Below are 19,965 nucleotides of genomic sequence, written 5' to 3'. Positions count from 1 at the left end.
GCAAAATTCTCATTAGTCTCAACAGTTCTCAATAAATATAACTGAATATGCATATTGCTGTCTTTAATGTTTTAACAGTATTTGTCTAAAAAACATAGATCTCTTATCTGAGAAGAAAAAGAATAAGTGTAAGGAAAATATGTCAAACACAAAAGGAGCAACTTCAGGCAAATCAGCTCTTCCCCTTCTCAAAAAGGGAAAAAAAAAATGTAGTTTTAAAATTTTCTTAAAGAATGGCATACTTCTACAAGTGCTGATTAACAATTATTCTGCAACATGACTTTGTCTTTGCTCAACCTCCCGTGTCCCAGAAAGGAAGATTCTATGATCAAAAGATTATAGTAGCCCTTCCTAACAATTAAAAAGTGACCTTTTCACACATCCAGAATGCACTAACCTCTTTATCTATGGCAGTAGTATGCAACTGGGCTTCGCCGAGTTCGCAGCCAAGTGCCCTTTGAAGGCTATAGATGACGTGATCATAAGAATGATGTTCATCATTGAAAAGGACACAGTAGTAGCTGTCTACCTTCTCTCTACTGGGAAAAAGCCAATATTTCATCATACAAACGAAAACAGACATGTAAACAGCATCCTATCCAATATAAGCAACATCTTACTTTAAAGCACAAGGGAAATCTGTAACAAAATTGAGCTTTTTCTTCATGTTAAAGACACATCCCTAGACTCCCTTACCATCTGTACCAGAATAAGCCACATAAACCATGTGCCAAGTACAGAAGAGATTTACATTACCTGAATATTCTATTATTATTCCCTCTGCCATTTTATGATCCCATTTGTCTTTTTAACCTGACACAGAACAGTCTTTTTTCTATTTTGATGGAGCACAATCACACACACAATTGTACATCAAAAATCCTCTGTTTACAGAGTTTTAGGCGCTAATAAGTTTGCATGAATGTAGTAATGCCAACAGGCAAAAAAAAATCCAAGTTTTTAACACCTCAGAGAGAAAGTTTGAAATGCTCCCTACCTAATTGTGAGCTCCGGAGGCAGTTCCTTCTCTTCTTCCCATATAAGCATATCTACAATGTATTTTATCACGGAGGGAAACACCCTCCTAGAGCGTTCCATAACTTCTTCATTTAACTGACATTCAGAATTCTGTAAAACAGAAGATAACATTAATATGCAAAAGAAATTTTAAAAGTTAAAGAAGGGCTGGTAGAATACCTTATTACTAGAAAAATCTCAGGAAATAATATTTTTCATGACTTTCAGGCAAATTCATCTCACCTAAATTCTTTCTAAAATGATTTCATCCCAAGGGGTCTCCTTAGTATTCCAAGTGTTTTTGTCATTCATTTCATTCATTTTTAATCTAGGCTGTGAAAGGCCTCACCAAATGTTTTAGTAAACTTCACTTTCTTAAAAAGCTGATAAAAAGCTTTCTACACACCTAATGATATTATGAAGTTTGCAGTCCACAACTATTTTTTCGTGCTTTGCTTACTTTTACAGGTTTTCTCCCAAATATTAGATACTCCTTAAACAGAATTATCTGAGGAAGCATAACTCCATTTCTTCCAGAAATACCTAAGAATAACACTCTTGAAAAATTCCTGAATCAACCATGCAGTGGCATCTACTAATTTATGATTGTTAAAAAAAATCAAGTAAAATTCTGTTGTGTCCATATGATGCAATGTACTAGAGGAGAAGTGTAAATTAACATGACCAACTGCTTCAAAAGGTCTGAAAAACAGACCTGCTAAGCATTAGAAGAAAAAACTGTGGTCAAATACATAATCTAAAAGGTCTGCCAATGAAATCTTGATTCATAAATCTCACTGTGTATATAATTTTGAATATGTTCGTGATAAATCTTTGTAATTAAGACTGCAAATACCTTGTCTAAATACTTTTCTCTTAGGTGAACAGTTAATTGATGAAATGCCATCTCCAATGAAATCTCTATTAATAAATGTCACAGTAAAATGAAATTAAGATAACTCTAATGTAAATTGAAAGGGTAAAAGAATTTGCTTAGATTATACCCCCAAAACACATAATAATCCATGCTTTAAGTACACTTCATGAAACAAGTTTGTTGAAGAACAAACAACTAATGTTTCAGAAAAGTAAAGTTTAAAATAACTCACAGGTAATTTATTATTTCAACCAAAGTTGCCTAGAAAAGTAGGGTTTTTTTAAATCTCATCTCTGACAAATCTTTCAAAACAGAGGTATTTTAAGGATATATTCAGGCAAAAAGTGTTTTTGGTTGTCTGTTTTGGTTGTTTTTTTTGTTAATTATTATTATTTCTGGCATAGTGAAGACAATAATTTGTAATAAATAGGGAATAGATGACTCTTAGAAGGATTGCTTTTCTGAGGCCATATTGTATACATGCCAAGAAGCTGTGTAAAATTGAAAACACTCTGCATCCTTACAAAAATCCTAATTAAACCTGTATTCAACTAATGCACACCTCATATCATAACTAATTTTTTCTCCTAATCATGTCAGACTAGAATGCAGAACTCAGGAAAAAATACCTGAAACAACGTATTTGCTGACATTCTTTTTGAAAATTGCTTTCAAGATAGGTTATTTCTTCTTAACATACTGCTTTCTGAGGTACAATAAGCATGAGAAATCCTAATTTGAGGTTGGTTTTAAACCACGGAGACTTATTTTCCAGTCCCAGTGACAGAAAGCTCACCAGAAGTAAATGAGAAAAAAACCCGTTCAGTAATACAGTAATGTGGGGAAAAAAGTATCATCAAAATCGAGTAGTGTAACTAAACTATCCAAGAGTAAACTATTTGTACAGAATAGCTGAATAGCACAGATAGCCAAAGAAAAGAGTGAGACACTGACATTTTGATTCAGAATCAGAGACAGCAATGGATGAAATAGGCTGTTGGAATTGCTCTATTGCTTTTACTTTTTGTTTGGAGACAGTACGTTTTACCCCAATAAACACCTTCGCCAAGGAAATCCTGATTCAACTCAATTGCACCTGCCACATGAATCATACAATATGTGCTTTTATACAAAGAAAAAAGATTATTCCTGTATAAGTCCTAGAATTCCTAATATTCACAATATTTATTCTTTCACTTCAAGCAAAATTCTTACTTCTTTTGGAGAACCTGATGCTCCAGGCTCATGTTTAGTACACACTGGTCCAGCCTTCCATGCCTCTGTATCCCCACAGTCACAAAATCCACCCCCAGTTGAACTATGCATCTGTAAAAGGCAGGAATTTCAGTCATGAAATATGCACACAAACAGTGAGACAATAGAAATGTGTATTATTTATGTCAAACACAAGTATAAATACCTACCTACAAAATAGAAGGGTGCATGTGTAGGCTTACCACAACTATTTATTTTTTTTAAGCTAGAAAAGTTGTCAGAGAAGCAGGGAAAAAATAGCAACTTTTTGAACAGGAAATAAATGGGAAAATACAGCTGCTGTTGCATCTTCAACAAATTTAACAAGAGGTAGGTGAAAAAAACATGAGTAAGGAATAAGCATTTCATAAATGGCAAAATAGTATTTCTGGGCTTATTAGCAAAATTATAAGGGTGATGCTCAACATCATCTTTACAAATTGCTCAGAAAAGTTAAAAAATAATTTTACAAGGATACGTGTATTAAACAGGTACTACAGCTTAGTAGTACCTCTAGTCCTAACCAAAGGAAACAAGACCTAATCAGTATCTAAATACGTTCTTGCAACTTTAACCTTGCAGAAATGACACTTGCAGAAATACTGACTCTTCATTTTGGCAGAAAGTTCAGATGAAACTCATGCAAAAATAATTATCCATAGCTTACTCTAAAACCCTAATTCTAAAATAATTATAAAAACACTAAGTGACCCAATAAAAAACATTCAAAAATTCATTATTTACTTGATGTGTTTTAAAATAACCTGATCTAATTAGACTAGCTTCAAGTGGGAGGTTGACTAAGTGACCTCATTAGGTCCCTTCCAACCTAAATTATTCTATAAACACTTGAAGAATACACTCCACATTCTTTAGATCATATCTTTAAAAATGAAAATGTAGCACAACTGCTACTATTTCCAGGCTGCTGTTTTGCCTGAAGGAAACAGTCTTAAGTTACTGAAAAATATGGAAAAGACAACAGGATACCAAACCGGCATCTCAACTCAGCAGTGATTCCAAATTGCTCTGTCATCATTATTGGCTGTTTTCCTGGGTTACCATCTTATTCCTCCATAAACTTTGAGTGCGCACACAGGTATATGGAAGTTCTGCATATGCAAGGCAGCTTTGTACATCTTTGAATACATATTTACAACACATTTTCAGATCAGTAGACTTATACAGAGGGGCAGAATATTTTTTCTTCCCCAATAATTTCGGAATTGCTGGGATGTTCTTCCAAACTCTCACTGAAAAATATCTGCTTAAAGGGGATTTATGACCAATTAGCGGTTCAAGTAGGGCAAATCTCTGAAACAATGTCAATTAATAAAATGAAAAAATGCAAAAAAATCTAGCCCAGTTTTCAGTGGTGAAGGATAATTGAATACTTAATGTTTCTGAACATTTTCCTCACTCCTTGCAGCAGAGTTAGACCAGCTTTAAAAATGACACTGCTGTTCCCTATTTCTGCTTCCAACACTATTAAAATTAGAGTTATCAGTGTGGAGGGCAAGCAAACAAGGGGCCTACAAAGTAAGTAGTAGACGACAGCTTAGGCAGAGACTTAGTGAAGAATTATTTAAAAGATCTTTCTGTAGTTAAAGCATGGGACTCTCTCAAAGATAACACGTATTTGTCTCAAACAGAATCAAGAGGATATCAGAAAGAGATGATCAAGTTCCACAACAAACTCCTTAAAAATCTTATGCTTAACATTCCTTTTAACTTTTATATATAGTCCATGCTCTAAGCCCAAAGTAGTTTATGGGTACTGAAACGGAGAAACAGTGGAAATGTGGAGAGTGCATCAGTGATAGAAGCAATGAAATAATGGTCTCTGTACATACACACCCATTCTAGATTTCCAAACAGAACATAGTCTTGTATATATAGTACTGAAAGGGACTTGCAATAGGACTGTCATTTTCAGTCACAGCTTTTTGCTCTGGCATATACTATGTGATATTGCCAAAGAGAAGAAAAACATACACATTCATAAACACTTCCTACCCTTTGATTTTCTTAACTTATAAATGTACTGTTCTTTAAAGAGGCTTTAGGTAGTTAGAAATGTGAGAAAGATTGAACTGATCAGTAAATTAGTTGTTGGTTTTTTTTGAATGAAAATTATTAGTTTATATGCAATTAATATATATAAATATAATAAATAAATATATCTTCAAGTAAAATCTTCTCTAAATCTATGAGTAAAATTTCTTAAGATATTCCTACCTTGTACCGGTGGTTCTTGTGAATGCTATTCTGAAAGCAGTCCATACAGAGTACACAAGTTGGATCAACTGCACAATCTCTGCAACAAAAAAGGTAATTGGAAAACTTTCTAAAACAAACACACAATTCTTGTGCACAAAAGAAAATGTTATTCTGAAAACTGAGATTAACAACAGATTCAAATTTGAAAAACATTGGCTATTCCACATCACAGAAGTATGAAAGCCAGGTGGGCTTGAACCAAATACCTGTTATTTCAAATTCCATTAGAAATATGCTTCATTTCCACTTTCAAAAACTTGTTAACATACATATCTTCACTAGGAATGAACAGCTATTTAAAAAAATGAGACTGACTCAAGTTCCCTTTACTATGGTTTCCAACAATTGTAGCTGGTTTGCTATGCTACACTTCTGCCAGGTTAGGTCTGAAACTTTTTATAAACAGTTACGAGTTAATATCTAAGTAGAATTCCTTTACAAATTGAATTGAAGAATATATACTTTAAAATTTAACAGTTTCAGTGAAGCACTTATATCTGAAAAAAAAAAAAAAAAAAGAATTATAATTCATGTATGCAATCTAATTTTTTCTGTGCTCCATATGCATGTCAGCTTTATATTGCTTTTTTTCCACCCTCAAACATGGTCAAAATTTCTTTAAATGCTGTGTCATTCTAAGCAAAATATGAATGATAGGTGTTTGATAATAACGTATCAATCTTTGTTTTATGCCATTCTTCACTATCTAGTTCAAGCCTTCCTTACAACTAAACTAGTATAATTCTGATTACAGAATGAATTTCCTCTCAAACCTTCAGGTGATAATCTTCACTACAACAGTTTAATGGTTCGCTACCATTCATTACCATAAACCAACTGTAATGTGAGTTAAAAGACATAAAAATTAAGCCAGAAATGCCTTCCGTATTTGAACGTCCAATTCTATACATTCAGATTTTAATATTTCAGAGCATATTATTTTTAGCATTTTAGAAGCGTAAAGTAAATATATTAACCTTCAGTTGCAGTACTAAGTACAGTATCTCATATAAGTACTACCACACTGTTGCAAGACAGGAAGTGAAAAAAGAGAGAACCCCTGAGAGATATATCTTTGTCACTTTGCCTTTTGTCATCCAAGAGCCCTGCACAGGTACTAACAGGATTATTTCTGTTTCAGCAATACTAAACAGACACCTTGACCATCCTTCTCCTTCAGAAAAATCATAGAATCACAGAATGGTTTGGGTTGGAAGGGACCTTAAAGATCGCCTCATTCCAACCCCTCTGCCACAGGCAGGGACACCTCCTACCAGACCAGGTTGCCCAAAGCCCCATCCAGCCTGGTCTTCCAGGAACAGGGCATTCACGGCTTCTCTGGCGTTTCCAGCATTTCACCATCCTCATGGTATCCATCCTTATATCTAACCTAAACCTATCCTCTCTTAGTTTAAAGCCATTTCCCCTCGTCCTATCACAACACGCCCGACAAAGAGTCCCTCCCCAGCTTTCCTGCAGACCCTCTTTAGGCCCCAAAAGTTTGCTATAGTCTCCCCAGAGCCTTCTCTTCTCTGGGTTGGTCCCTTAGCCCAAATCCCTCAGCCTGTCTTTGCAGTAGAGGTGCACCAGCCCCTTGATCATCAAGGTGGTCCTCCTCTGGACTCCTTCTAATACTTTCCCGTCCTTCTTGTGCTGTCCAACAATCCATTTCCCAATTAAGTGTACACATCTAGCAAATACATGAGAACTTACTCAAAGACTACTTTCCTTTCATGCTCAAGCCTAACTTATTTATAGAAAAAGCATAATAGTACGTGACTGATTAAAACCCAATAGTATAATTCACAAATTATTTTTACAGAGAGCTTTCTTTTTGACATTTCCTAAATTCTAATGGCTGGAGTTTCGTTTTGTTTTTTAATTTTTATTTTTTATTATTCATATTAATATTCTTCACCCTTATTGATACTCTTCTGGCATTTCTGCTGCAATTTTCTAGGCAGAAAATAAAATGCAAACTACAAACTATGACAGTTGCATCATAGTAAGACTAATGAACAGCCAGAATAGTTGCAAACTTCAAATCCATCACAAAGATCTCTGACATATAAATGAATAAAATAATAGCAAATCAATATGTTCCCATTTTTAACATAATCCAGAGTGAGAACCAAGGAGAGAAATGACCATTGTTTACATAGATACTGCTTGTGCAGAGGACTGAGGATGCTCAGAAATGCTGGATTCCAATGCAGGCAAATAAAAAAATAAAAAAAATTTAAAAAGGGACTGTTATCCTTCAGTCCCAGGTACAGACCCCTATCAGACCCCATCATTCAATCTTTCTAATCAATGGCTTTCAGTATCATTAGCATCCTTTCCATTTCCTTTCTCATTTCTCTGCTGGAGCCTGCTTTTACACGTAGTTTTTCTTGCTTTTTTCACTGGTTTGAAAACTGATGGTGGTATTTGCTTCAGAAAAATAAAGACCTACCATGATACAGGCAACAATTAGTTAGCAGAGCAACTAATTTTATTAAATCCACTTGCTTCATTACCTCACAAGAAAGCATTCATAATAACATACCTTCAATTCTTACCTGCAAGAGTATGTTGTCTCCCCTCCTTTGAACACCTTCCCACAGAGCTGTGATGTTCCACTCTGTTGTAGTTTCTCTAGAAATGTATCTGGGTCTTCCCCAAACAAATAACGTTCCAGGGGGTAAAGTATTGCTGCCTGAACCATTTCTTCTTGTTTCTCCAGCAAGGGGTCCATCTCAGCTGAGTAAATATTTGGCACATGTTTTGCCAAGCACTGTAAAAATGTAGCTTGGAAGTCGAATCTTTCATCACACCACTGCAAGAAAAGTACACCCGTAAATAAGCATAAAGAAATACATAAAGAAAATAGGATTAAGCACTTCTACTGTGAATCCAGAATTCTTTTCCATATCAGAAGTCAGTTCTGTGAGCAATAAAACTCAACAAAGCATGGTTTCCCAAAAATGTCCCTGCTGCTCACCTTTCAGTGCCCACCACAGTAACCTCTGTTTCCTTGAAGTCTTCTGTTAAGGATACCATGAGGCAAAAGCTGGCAAGTGCTACGCTACTGTGGAGCTACCAGTGTACTTCATTAATTTTCAACTACACACATGCCAACAGGCCAGCCAATACACAAATCTTGATGTTTGTTCAGATGCCAACAAAAGCAAAGAGCAGCAAAAGAGGCCTCCCTGTCTTAGCTGGTAAGTAAATCTGGGATTTGTTCCTTAGCCTGCTGATAGCCACAAAACATATCCAATTGTCTTTGAAATCATTACACTTCAGTAAAATTTTGTTGGAACTGCTCATCAGGGTTAAAAAGCTACTGAGGGAGAAAGGAACAATTGATTTTAGAAACTGAATATCCTTGGGAAACCAGGCTGAAGGAATTAAATTGTATTTTAAGATAATAATTGTACTTGTATTAGGAAAGTTAAAAACCTCAGACCAAAGTCTAAGACCCTAATTTCACATGCAACTACTCTAGCTCTCTGAACAGCTCTCTCCAGTTGATCTATTCATCCATCAAGTCTTAATATTCTTTCACATTATTCCCATTACTTAGAAAAAGTGCTTCCCCCTCTACCCCCCTTCAAATCAGATAACAAATTTACCCATCCAGGCTTCTAAGGGCAAACTCCTTTGATACACAGCCTTGACTTACCCCCAAAGACTTTTTTTTTTGAAGAAAACAATATATATGCAACTTCACAAATAACTCTAAAGGGAGCTTCCTCTAGGCCAGCAAGTAGAAAATGAGCAAAGCAACCATTGAAGAGTTTGGACTGGAGAGAAACCTCAAAGAAGTTGACTGTTCAACTTTTTTTAATGGACAAAAATATATGACATTATATGCGAAAGGCAAGAAATAGAAGTCTGATTTCTGATTTACGATAAAACCTGCATCAATCAAATCAATGGATTACCCCCAGCATCAACGGAGATAAGGATTAAATACCAGATGTATAAGTCTAGAGCTCTCTGGTCTGCTACCTGCATTTGAACAGTTCTTTAACACCAAAAAAAATTAAACTGCAACAGATATAGTCCATAGCACTGCAACTCCAGTACTCTTAAAGCCAGATCTGCAAAATATCATATAGAAGTTGCATTTGTTTTCTGAAGAATTGTGTGTCTAGATGGTACAGACAGGTACAAAAAAAAAAAAAACTATCCACACAAAATCCAAAGCAAAAGAAACAGAAACAAGATATCAGATTAAGACTGCCTAGCTTTACAATAATATCCACTACCCACTGCTAGTCTGTCAAAAGATATTTGTTCTGTGTTCTAATCACATGAAACATTTGCCTTACAACTTCAATAATAAACACTATTTTTCTAATATGTTTAGCTTTAGCCTGAGGCTTCCACTGGTATTTTGGCCACCAATCTACCTTAGCATTACCCCAAGGTAGTTCATTATTTGATTTAGCACAGTGATCCTTGACTGCAAAGTTATGGAAGAATGCACGGCAGACACTGACGGAAGAGAGAGTCCACAGACGCTGCGATGACCTGCTTACTGCATCTGCTCCAAAGTGGAGCTGGGGACACTGACCCCTCAGCACACTGGTTTTCCAAAGCACAAGAGACTCCCAGCCTGCTGCTCTTGTGTCTTAATAAGCGATGTTCCCAAGAGATGCTGCAAGTTTAGCTTCTGTGTTGCTGGAACAGAACACATAATAGCTCCAAGAAACATGGGGCTAAGCTTTCCTGAAAATCTGCCAGAAGCGTAGAGTGGGTTCTCACAGCCCAACTCAAAAACATTTCAAGTATTCCTACGCAAAGCTTTTAGTTCTATTTAAATGTTCTTGGGAGAATGGAAGACAGGAAGTAGGGAACAAGAGGAAAGAAGGGAAGAGAACTCTCTCAAGCGGGCTGGTTGCCTTCTGGTAAACACATTAATTTATACTCAACCTGTACATGATCCAAGAAATAGTCATCATGTTCAGAAAGAGAAGTAAGAATATTCTTATTTCTGAAAGCTGCACCAGGCTAAATTTCAATCCATCCCATTCCTTCTGTGTCTCCTAGAAGTAAATTCTTTATGATTTCTTAACTGACCATGTATTGGGTGTTGAAGAGAAAATAAAATAGTGTATCATCTTAAATTCATTTCCTCCCATCGTATGGAGAGAGGGGGGCTGGGAGTCTCTAAAAGCCCACGAAACGTGCAAGCCAGCTGCAGGCAGAAAGCAGGCACTCCCTCCAGCTCTCCAGCCAGCACTGGCGCAGGGGGTCCCAAGAGATTGTGCGTTCTCATTTGCTCAGTTTTAGGAAAACCTACCTGAAGGAACAGACAGGCCACACCATGGAACCATGGGGGCACTGACGTGACTCAAAAATAAACCACCACAGCCAACCACCAGAAGGAGCTAGGGGAGAAACCATGGCAGGAACACAATACCAGCATCCCTGGGGAGACAGCAAACCCGCACGGCATCCATCAGGTGCTGCTAACAGCAGGCAAATGCCACACTGGGACCTGACACCAGTGAAGAGTGTGTCAGACACTCCTTACCTCCTCTCTTCCCTTCCACTTTGCATCTCTAACCTTCCCCAGCCCCATCTTTTCTCCTCCTCTATTCACTTGCTCCTGTCACAGCCACCTTTCTTAGGATGATCATTCTCAAAGTATGAGAAAAAGGGAGATGATTGGAACCAGGAGCTGAAAAAACATGTTTCTTGAATGTGAATAGTTTTGTCAAAAGAGCAGAGATAACATCCATTTTGTCCAAGTCCAAGTAACTGAACTATTCTGTGTAACAAAAGCAGTTATCTGTAGTCTTAAATGACCTTCTAGAAGACTGTGATTACAGAAGTGATACCTTACAATACAATAGAAATAAAAATCTTTAACGGATCATCCCTTATCTTCTATCAAAAGATGTCCTCCTCCACGAGGACAAGCTACTAATACGCCTTTCACATGTATAAGCACACAGAGAATTGACCAACATCAATTCCAGCCAAACAAGCAGTTTTGTCCTACATCTGAAAGGGCAGTTTGCAGGCTTTTTCCAAACAGAAGGATCACGTTAGAAAAGGTCAGAGGATGAAGAATTCTATTTGCCTACAGATACTCCTATAAAAAGAGCAGAATATCTGTCATTTCGAATGCATTAGTTTGTAAACACCACAAATGATAGGAATGAGAGCAAACCAAGTATGCAATGAAAAGGGGAAAAAAGGTAAACTCTTTCAAGTCACTTTTCACCTATAGATCAAGCGTCAAATGAGATTTCACACCACTATGAGGGAATTTCTCTGTCATTGCAACAGGCTTATTACTTAGTTCATTCAGTAGCCATCACCTCCGTGACAGTTTGTTTTCCATTCCGAGCACAGTTCTCTCTGAATTCTCCAGCCTTTTCAAACTAACCATTTGCATTTGGCGATACTATAAAGACCAGCTCTGCTTTAACCGCGCTGATTGACACGCTGGTCTTTCACTGCATAAATTTCAAGGCTATATTTTTTAGAAATATGCATTAATGTCATCAGTGAAAAGAAGGAATATTAATACTTAAAAATATTAAATAGCAAATTTTGAAGGAACAAACATTGCCAGTAGCACAAACTAAAAACCATACCTGCTCCAATATTCCAGCTTAAAGAAGCAGACAGGAAAAAGCCTAGTTTGTGCACAGCATAAGTCTGTGAAGCAAGAGATGGCAATACCAGCTGCCTGTCAAAACAGCAGGGACAAGCAGCATTTCAAAAGTAAATGTATAAAATGTTGGGAACATGCTAATTTTGAGCAGGTGCCATTCAACAGAAATACCAAATGTAAAAGGCTGTTTTACTTCAATGCATAGAACAGTTGGCACTAAACAGATTAGCAAAACAACAGATCCCACAAAACTTCGAATCTGACAGTGTCTAATTAAACAGTCATGAGAGACATTTCAAAAGGATAAACAGGCACAAGTTCTTAAAACCTGCAGACCACTGAAAATTGCCTTTGAAAGCAAACTTTAAGAGATTCTTAACTAACATTTTCCTGTGAGCTTCTGGTTTTAATTTTTTAGAGCAACTTTTCCTCCTGTTTATTTTAGTTTAAAATTATCAGTTTTCTAACACGCTGAAAATAAGATCCAACTGCAGTGTGGGACACCTAAGCACTACGTTAGAAAAAATAGCAAGTAGACTTGGCAACTAATCTCAACTTCAAAGATACTTATTCTCCAAAAAAAAAAAAGAGGCTTCAAATAAGTACAAGAAACCAATTAGCAGATTTGTTCTTCCCTGCCTCAAGTCAAATTAAAAGCTGTTAGGTGCAGAAGTTCTATTATCTGAGGAAAAAAAATAAAAGATTTTTCTTCCTGATTTCATTTTTGCAGATCTGTAAAGATAGGGGGATAAACAAGATAATTAAAATAAACAACCCTGAATGCATCATGAAGCACAAAACCATCAAAATCATCTCACGTCACCACACCACACGTCCAAAACAAACTGTTGAAGTACCAAGCAGATTATACAAATGTCAGCTTGCAGTAATTTGCACTTAATCCTTATATTCAATTGCTGGAAACAAATCAATGTACTGTTTTCTCCAATAGCCTGGAGAAAATACATGCGCAGCTACAAACACAACTGTAGATCTGTCCAGTGTACTATTCAAATAGAAAAATTTCTCTAAAAAATCGTGAAAGGTGATGAACAGGCACTCAATACTGTTCAGGTAATGAAACTGGAAGATGACCAGTGTTGTCATACTAGCACCATGTAGTTGTTCGCGATGTGTTTCATCTACTCTCACAAAGTATAGCCAATAGGTTAGTGGAGAATCTAAGGTGTTTTGTTTTTTGTTTTTTTTAAAAAAAAAAAAAAAAAAAAAAAAAAAGGACTTCTTAGAACTCAATTACAGAACACCTGCTTTCTGACACGTCAGTAACATGCCTCCTTTACATAACACAGCTGGGAACCAGCCACGTACCAAACCCTGGTCTGCTCTGGATATCAGTAATTACACTGAACACAGCAAGTCTGGTTTCAAAAGTTATTTTCTATTGGCACAACACAGGTAACATTCAGAATTATTTAACATTGTCCTAACAAAACATCCACTCTGACCTGAAGACATGAAAGAAATGTTTGATCTCTACATTCATTTAGACCTCGGCCCCTGAGCCAAAGCAGGGTGCCAATTAATGTTAAAAGATGCTTTAATGCTGCAGGTGTTCACCCACTGGGAACGAGGCTCTTAATAACACTGCAGAGTACTAAAGCTTGGTCTACAGCAAAAACCTACCTCGATTCCTGTAGTCTCCAACACCTACCGGATTCGCAGAACCACCAGAGAAACAGAATCGACCAGCAGCACGATCAGTTACTGTTTCAGCTGCTGGACAGCTAAAACCAAAGTCACCTTCAGGGGACGCAAGGCGCAGATTTGGGCTGTTCAACCTCCCTGACTCTCACATGGCACTTTTAAATCATGCTCATTTCCAAACTCGCACAAAGCTTCACTTCCCTGGGATAAGCACTTGGATGCAGACAGGCACCCAAGCAGCTATTTCAAGTGAAATCATGGCCTGTAGTTATCTATCAAACTGCCTGCCAACTGGGCACGCTAGCTTAAACAGGCTGCAAAATTAGCAGGCTACTACCAAGTAGGCTCCACAGGCAAAACAAAATAGCAAGACACTCTAGAAATAATTCCCAGATCTTTGAGACATGGAATCAGAACACCTTTCACATTGCCAATTTTTGGGTCAGACCTGAGTTAGGCAGATAGCAATGTATAATTACATGGTAACACAACAAGGAACACGAATTCTGTATCAGGTATTAAAGCAAAACAATATGTAGAACAAATACTTCGAAAAATAATTATTCTCCCTGGAAAAATAGCAAAATCAGATTTGCAGAGTTATTTGTAGTATTCTGGGAGAAGCTTTAAAATAGAACCTTTTCATGAAGTACTGACTCTTCGTTTGACAGACTCAAGATCCCTTTGTTTCTAGAGAAACAAAGACAACGCTTTGTTCCTTTCCTTGTTTGATTCTTAGAATCCTTGCTGTGGTCTCCTACCCTCTGGGGAACAAAATATCTAATTAATTTCTTAGCACCAGACTTCACTGTAGCCACAGTGGATATTTATAAAGTAGCAATTCCATTTAATATTGTTACGTTGAGGTGGGGAATTTATTTATACTAGGTTTTTGTATTAATTCCTGTGTACTCAGACTTGTGGTACATTAATTCGATTTTTCCCAAACATCATGAATTTTAGGATCCATTGTATACGTACTTTCATTCTGCACTGAATTAATGTGCTATAGCATTCAGATGAATCCATCAATATTCAGCACTAATAACGCAGCATCTTTCAAAGCAATCTGTTTATCCCTAGCTCCTCTAGTGCCCTGGGATCCAGAAGCCACTTAGGCAGTCACAGGCTACCAGCAACATCCACTCGCAGCTCCGCTCTCCAGGAGTCACATACCCCTCACAGCAGCATACAGCAAACATAACTTGAAGAAAACTGATGTACCTGCACAATCACAGTTCACTTCTGCACTAAGGAAAGGCACAAAAATTACTGAGAAATACGAGCAAACATGAAAGCAGACAAGGAAGGAAAAACCACAGCGTTGCTCAATGCCACAACAAGAAGGAAGCACTTCAATTGAATGCTAAATACACGAGGACACGGGCAGGACCTTGGCAATGCTCCAGTTACCTGTCGCAACTTCACAGCCTCTGCTTCGTGGGCATGCTAATACTCTGCACTCTTCTAAAAGCAGTGGTTTGGACTACGTGCAATTTGGAGATATGCCAGTTTGCCTAGCGATGATGTTTTAAACTAACTTACCTTACATAAATTGATGTAAAATTATATGGACATGTCATCGAGTGTGAGCCTGTTAACTCTGTCCAGGAGAGGTCAGATTTAAAACTGAAAGAAGTCACTGCAACTCCAAAATAAGCCATCTGACAGACACTTTATTAGTCTCATGAAATAACCTGCATACGAACATTCACTCTCTATTAGTACTTGAGTACAACACAGCTACAAACACAAGGCTCCTCCCATGCACTCTCTCAACTACATAATAGCTTTGAACCATATAAAAAGATCTGAAATACTTTAGAACGTGCAAGTGGCTGTGTTTGTGTCACACTTTACTTCATGAATTTAAAATTAAAAATCAAGTTATTTTCCTGACTTTCAAGGAGATACCCTAATAACAAAATTTTGCTCTTCCTTTACATTGCTATCCCGCTTAGATCTACATTTTATATATAAATATTGACTGATGACAAAAGACTTCTGAAAAAAAATCCCTTTTCTTCACGCGTATTACTGAGAAGTTACTCATACATCAAAAATTGAGGATTTAGTATGAATGAAAATCCTTTAAGTATTTTAGTACCTAAACCCTAGTGATATATTCCAGAGATCAGCCACCAAAGCAGGTAGGAGTCAAACTGGAATTTGCTTGGAATACAGATGGACAAACAACCAAAGGGCTGGAACCAGCCTGCAGAGCAGGCTTTTATTTGGCCACTGGCAATGCCTGCTAGCCAGCTACTAGACGAGCCAAGTCCAGCCCATCAGTCAGAGAAGCAAACTGGGGATGCTGCTAGGAACAGAAAACTGAAAGAACTGAAGTTTGGCTAACAGGGTTTACAACTAGGTCAGCGCCAGTATAGCAAATGCAGCTGTATCTTCTTCAGGGACAGCTCAGCTCAAGAAGCAATACAGCCACTACAGAGAAGAGGAAGGTGCAGATGGGACCTTTAAGACTGCAGCCAGTGCAGTGAAAAACCAGCTCAGGTATTCCCAACTACAATCACCCAACCAGAAGAGTCAGAGTTAAATGCACAGGCAAAACCACAGAGCTGGGCTGGGTGCAGAAGAGCTGGTTACCTGAGTCATCCCCATCCATGCCAGCCTCAGGCTGGCTCCTGCAGAACCATTCGGGTAATTCTGCACTGAGCACCCAGCGCGCCAGGAAGGTTTACTAGCCCAAGTGTCACCCAGCCACATGTAACCCAGCACCACAAACACCACCTGCCTCAAAGCTGGAGAGGAGAAAAGAGCAAAAGTCTTTCTGACTGTACTGACACTGGGACAGATTTGATGTGTTTGGTCAGACTTAAGCTGCTCCATTCAGCCAGTTGTGTCTGCTCCTGATCCTAGCAACACAGCAAAAGGACATTTAGACCAGCTCTGTGCAGTGAAAATATGAGTCAGAGAGGATATGTTAGTTCCATCTAACTAGTACCACCTTGAATACAGCAGTAAACTGGACACACTGCTTCCAGATTGCAGCTGACTCCAGCACCACTATAACCATGTCTGCAATCTGACTTAATGCTGTCAGGCCCCATTTAAATCCAAATCCCTAGCTCTGCTTTCCCCTTGAGGTAATATCTCCACCCCGCACTCACTCTGAAAATTCCTGGAGCTCTCTAGGACACATGGCAAGCAAGGGAGCCTGGGCAGTCACCTGCAAGGCCAACAGACTCCCTTGGAACTTGAAATAATTGCAATTCTGGCACAGGCACTCTCAGTTGGCTGAAACCACATAAAAACTAAGACAACTGAGTGGACCAGTATCATCTCTGAACAGCTAAGGAGCTCTTCAACATCTTCCCCCGCATTCCTCATAGTACCAGTATTATCAGTTTCATTCGTTGCTGGGGCTAACTCAGCCTCCTATGTTCCCAAATAACGCAATTGCAGATTGCGGATTGCTTTGCCACCAATTGCAACAATTGCCCTCAGTACCTCTCTGACTATATTGGTCTCTCAGGCTTAACAAGTTCAACTCAGGTTTCATTTTTTGACATCATAATTTAAACAGATTACGTTATTAATAGTTTAAAATCAAACTGTTTATAATGCAGAAAGAAATCCACGTGCTGGTCTGTTACAGTCACAAAATACAGTTCTCCTCAGAAATGGCTCTGGATGCACAGGCTGCACCCCTTGGATTTGATCCTTATGATTCTGGGGAAAGGTAAGACACACGACAGTTGGTGGCTTAGCACTGCTGCCCGCATGAACAGTTTCCCAAGTATCTTCCTATTTACATTTCCTCTTTTCAGTCACGGTGGGCAATGCCAGGTTAAAGGTTGGCCCAGACGACCTCAGAGGTCTTTTCGAACTAAATGGTGCCATCATTCTGCGGACTTCCCTGTGCCCAGCTTTCCAATACCCAGAGTTTCAACACTGGACTACACGTTCAGGTTATTTGTTGCTCTTATTAGGAGAACAGGAAAAAGTAACATAAAATGTAAGATTCCCTATATAAATTCAGACTTTTTGCTAGCAAATGGGCAGCCACCAGGTTTTAATCTACTTTAGCAGGAGCGTTTGCAACAGTTATAGTTACTTTGCAGGGTTGCAAAGGAAAGCCCACAGGGCCCTTCACCTACTACCTCCAGACAGATCAAGAAGTGCTCAGCAAACACTAAATCCACGATTGAAGCAATTCACGGAGAAGAGAGGGGATAATTTTATTCAGCACAGAAACAACTCGCTGCCTGCACCCACACCCCTTCCCCTCTTCCCTTTCTGTCGCTCCGCTCCCACCGCCCCACACCGGCCGTTTATTCGGTTGCTCCGCAGCCTTTAACCACGCACCCCCCCCGGGCTGAGGGCAGGAGCTACACGCACACCCCAAAACGTCTGCGGGACGCCGGGAAGCCCCGAGGTTTCCTCACGGTTAGCCCTGGGATAACCCCCCCGGGCCAAACCGCGACCCGAGCCGGCGACGAGCCCTCCTCTCCCCGGGGCCGGGCCGGGGCAGGCCGCGGCCCTCCCTCCCGCCCCGCTCCCCGCCGCCGTTACGCGGCCGCCCCCCGGCAGGTGCCGCCGCACAACGGCGCCTCCCGGCCCGCTCCGCTTCTCCCCCGCGGCCGGAAGCCACCGGGGCAGCCGCAGCGAGCGGCGGGGCGGGCAGGGCACGGGCTGCCCCCGAGCGGGGGCAGGGGGAACCGCGCCGGGCAGCCGCCTCACCGAGACCCGCTCCTGGGGCTGCGCGGGGCCGCGGCCGCCCGCCGCTGCCGGCCCTCCGTCGCCTCCGTCCGCCATCTTGGGAGCGAAAGACGCGGCCGCCGCCGCCCGCCTCAAGCTTCCGCCGCCCCCGGGCCCGCTCCGCCGCCCGCCCCCCGCCGCCTCACGGCTGCGCCGCGCAGGCGCCGCCCGCTCCCTGCGCAAGCGCCGCAGCAGCGGGCCCGGCCCGGCACAGCCCCGGGGCCAGGAGGTGCCCGGCGGGAGGGAGCCCGGGGGCCGCCCTGAGGCGAGGCGAGGCGAGGCGGGGAGCCTGCTTCCTGCCGCGGGAGGCCGATCTGGGTCTGTCGGCACTGTGAGGGGAACGGTTTTAGTAATTTGAATGCTCCCTTCAAATACATTTGGGTAGATTCTTCTTACTTCAGCAGGCTAAGGTCACCCGTTTGGGCTACAGAAAAGCAAAATTTTACAAACTCTCTCACACAAGTGTAGGAGACCTCAGTATCTCTAGACACATACCTTGTTCCAAAATCAAAATTTTTCCTCTTCACTTTGCTGTTACAGCGTATTATAACTGTTCCGTGTACTCCGGATTTGCTTCTCTGACAGACGATGAGGGCATTTAGGGACTTGACACGTATGTGACAGAGCTGGCCTAAGCGCTGCTGGACGTTTTCCAGATTGCTGCAAAACAAGTCAGTTGCATGTTCCCCTGTTTGTACCTTTCTGGGGCTGCAGAAAAAAATAGGCAAATAGCTATGACTTTGGACCCTGCAGGCATACACACTAACAACCTATTGAATGTCTAATATTTCTGATCTGAAGAAAACTACCTTATTTCATTACAGCCTTACTGCTTCAAGCCTCCAAGCAACTCGCACATTCTTCAAATACCGCTGCGGATGGCATAACATTTGCAGGTGAACATTTCAGGTATATTTGTTAGATTTTCCTCAGTGCATCGGGCCAGAGATACTCCCAAAGCTTTTCTTATGTTGTAGGAACACATGATTGTACCTTTCTATGGTAGCTTCATACCCATTTTTTATTGAAATGCTCTAAAATACAGTCAGCAGAAGATTGAAGGGGCATGACAAGAACAACCATATGTTAGGGCACATTTTAGCAAAATTGTATCATGCTATCAGATGAGAAAGATTCAAGAAAACATAGCCTTGAATCTTTGTTTGCCAGAAAGTCTGTTAAGTACTTATGATTTCAAAGATATTCATATGTATATAAATCACTGATGAAGCAGTCTTACCAATTCTCCTTTGTACATTCCACTGACAAAGCAGATGACACAGGTCAGTCTTCTATATCAAAAAGAGTCAAACAACTAGGAAAACGTACATGAAAATGGCATAAAGTAATGTTAATTTAGTAGCAATTATGTTACTGTACCTGTGGAAGGCAAATAGAGGTGCCCAATTTGAATTAGATGTCTTGAACAGAGCAGATTTAAAGTAAGCTGAACAATTAACATGGTGTATAGAAATCTTGGGGGTAATTATGAAAAGTCACTGCACATTTATTTATCTTACTGAAATCTGTCACT

General features: G+C 39.7%; 1 protein-coding gene across 3 annotated transcripts in view; it reads right to left on the bottom strand.

Moving 5' to 3' along the window:
• The window catches only part of UBR1 (ubiquitin protein ligase E3 component n-recognin 1), a 61,896-nt gene extending 43,335 nt beyond the window's left edge, over positions 1–18,561 (bottom strand). The window contains exons 1-6 of one of the 3 annotated variants that reach the window (XM_084288079.1): positions 18,414–18,561; positions 7,990–8,246; positions 5,387–5,465; positions 3,110–3,220; positions 998–1,128; positions 398–539 (exon numbers count right to left, since the gene is read on the bottom strand). In XM_084288079.1, the coding sequence (XP_084144205.1) occupies positions 398–539; positions 998–1,128; positions 3,110–3,220; positions 5,387–5,465; positions 7,990–8,246; positions 18,414–18,488 (795 nt within the window). In that variant the 5' untranslated portion in view covers positions 18,489–18,561. The remainder of the gene's footprint in view (positions 1–397; positions 540–997; positions 1,129–3,109; positions 3,221–5,386; positions 5,466–7,989; positions 8,247–18,413) is intronic. The other 2 variants (XM_084288077.1, XM_084288078.1) reach the window with 2 other exon arrangements.
• Between the last annotated feature and the right edge of the window lie 1,404 nt (positions 18,562–19,965).

Source organism: Netta rufina (assembly GCF_964035555.1).
Source record: "Netta rufina genome assembly, chromosome: 5".
Classification (NCBI taxonomy): domain Eukaryota; kingdom Metazoa; phylum Chordata; class Aves; order Anseriformes; family Anatidae; genus Netta; species Netta rufina.
This window is presented reverse-complemented; position numbering and strand designations above follow the sequence as displayed.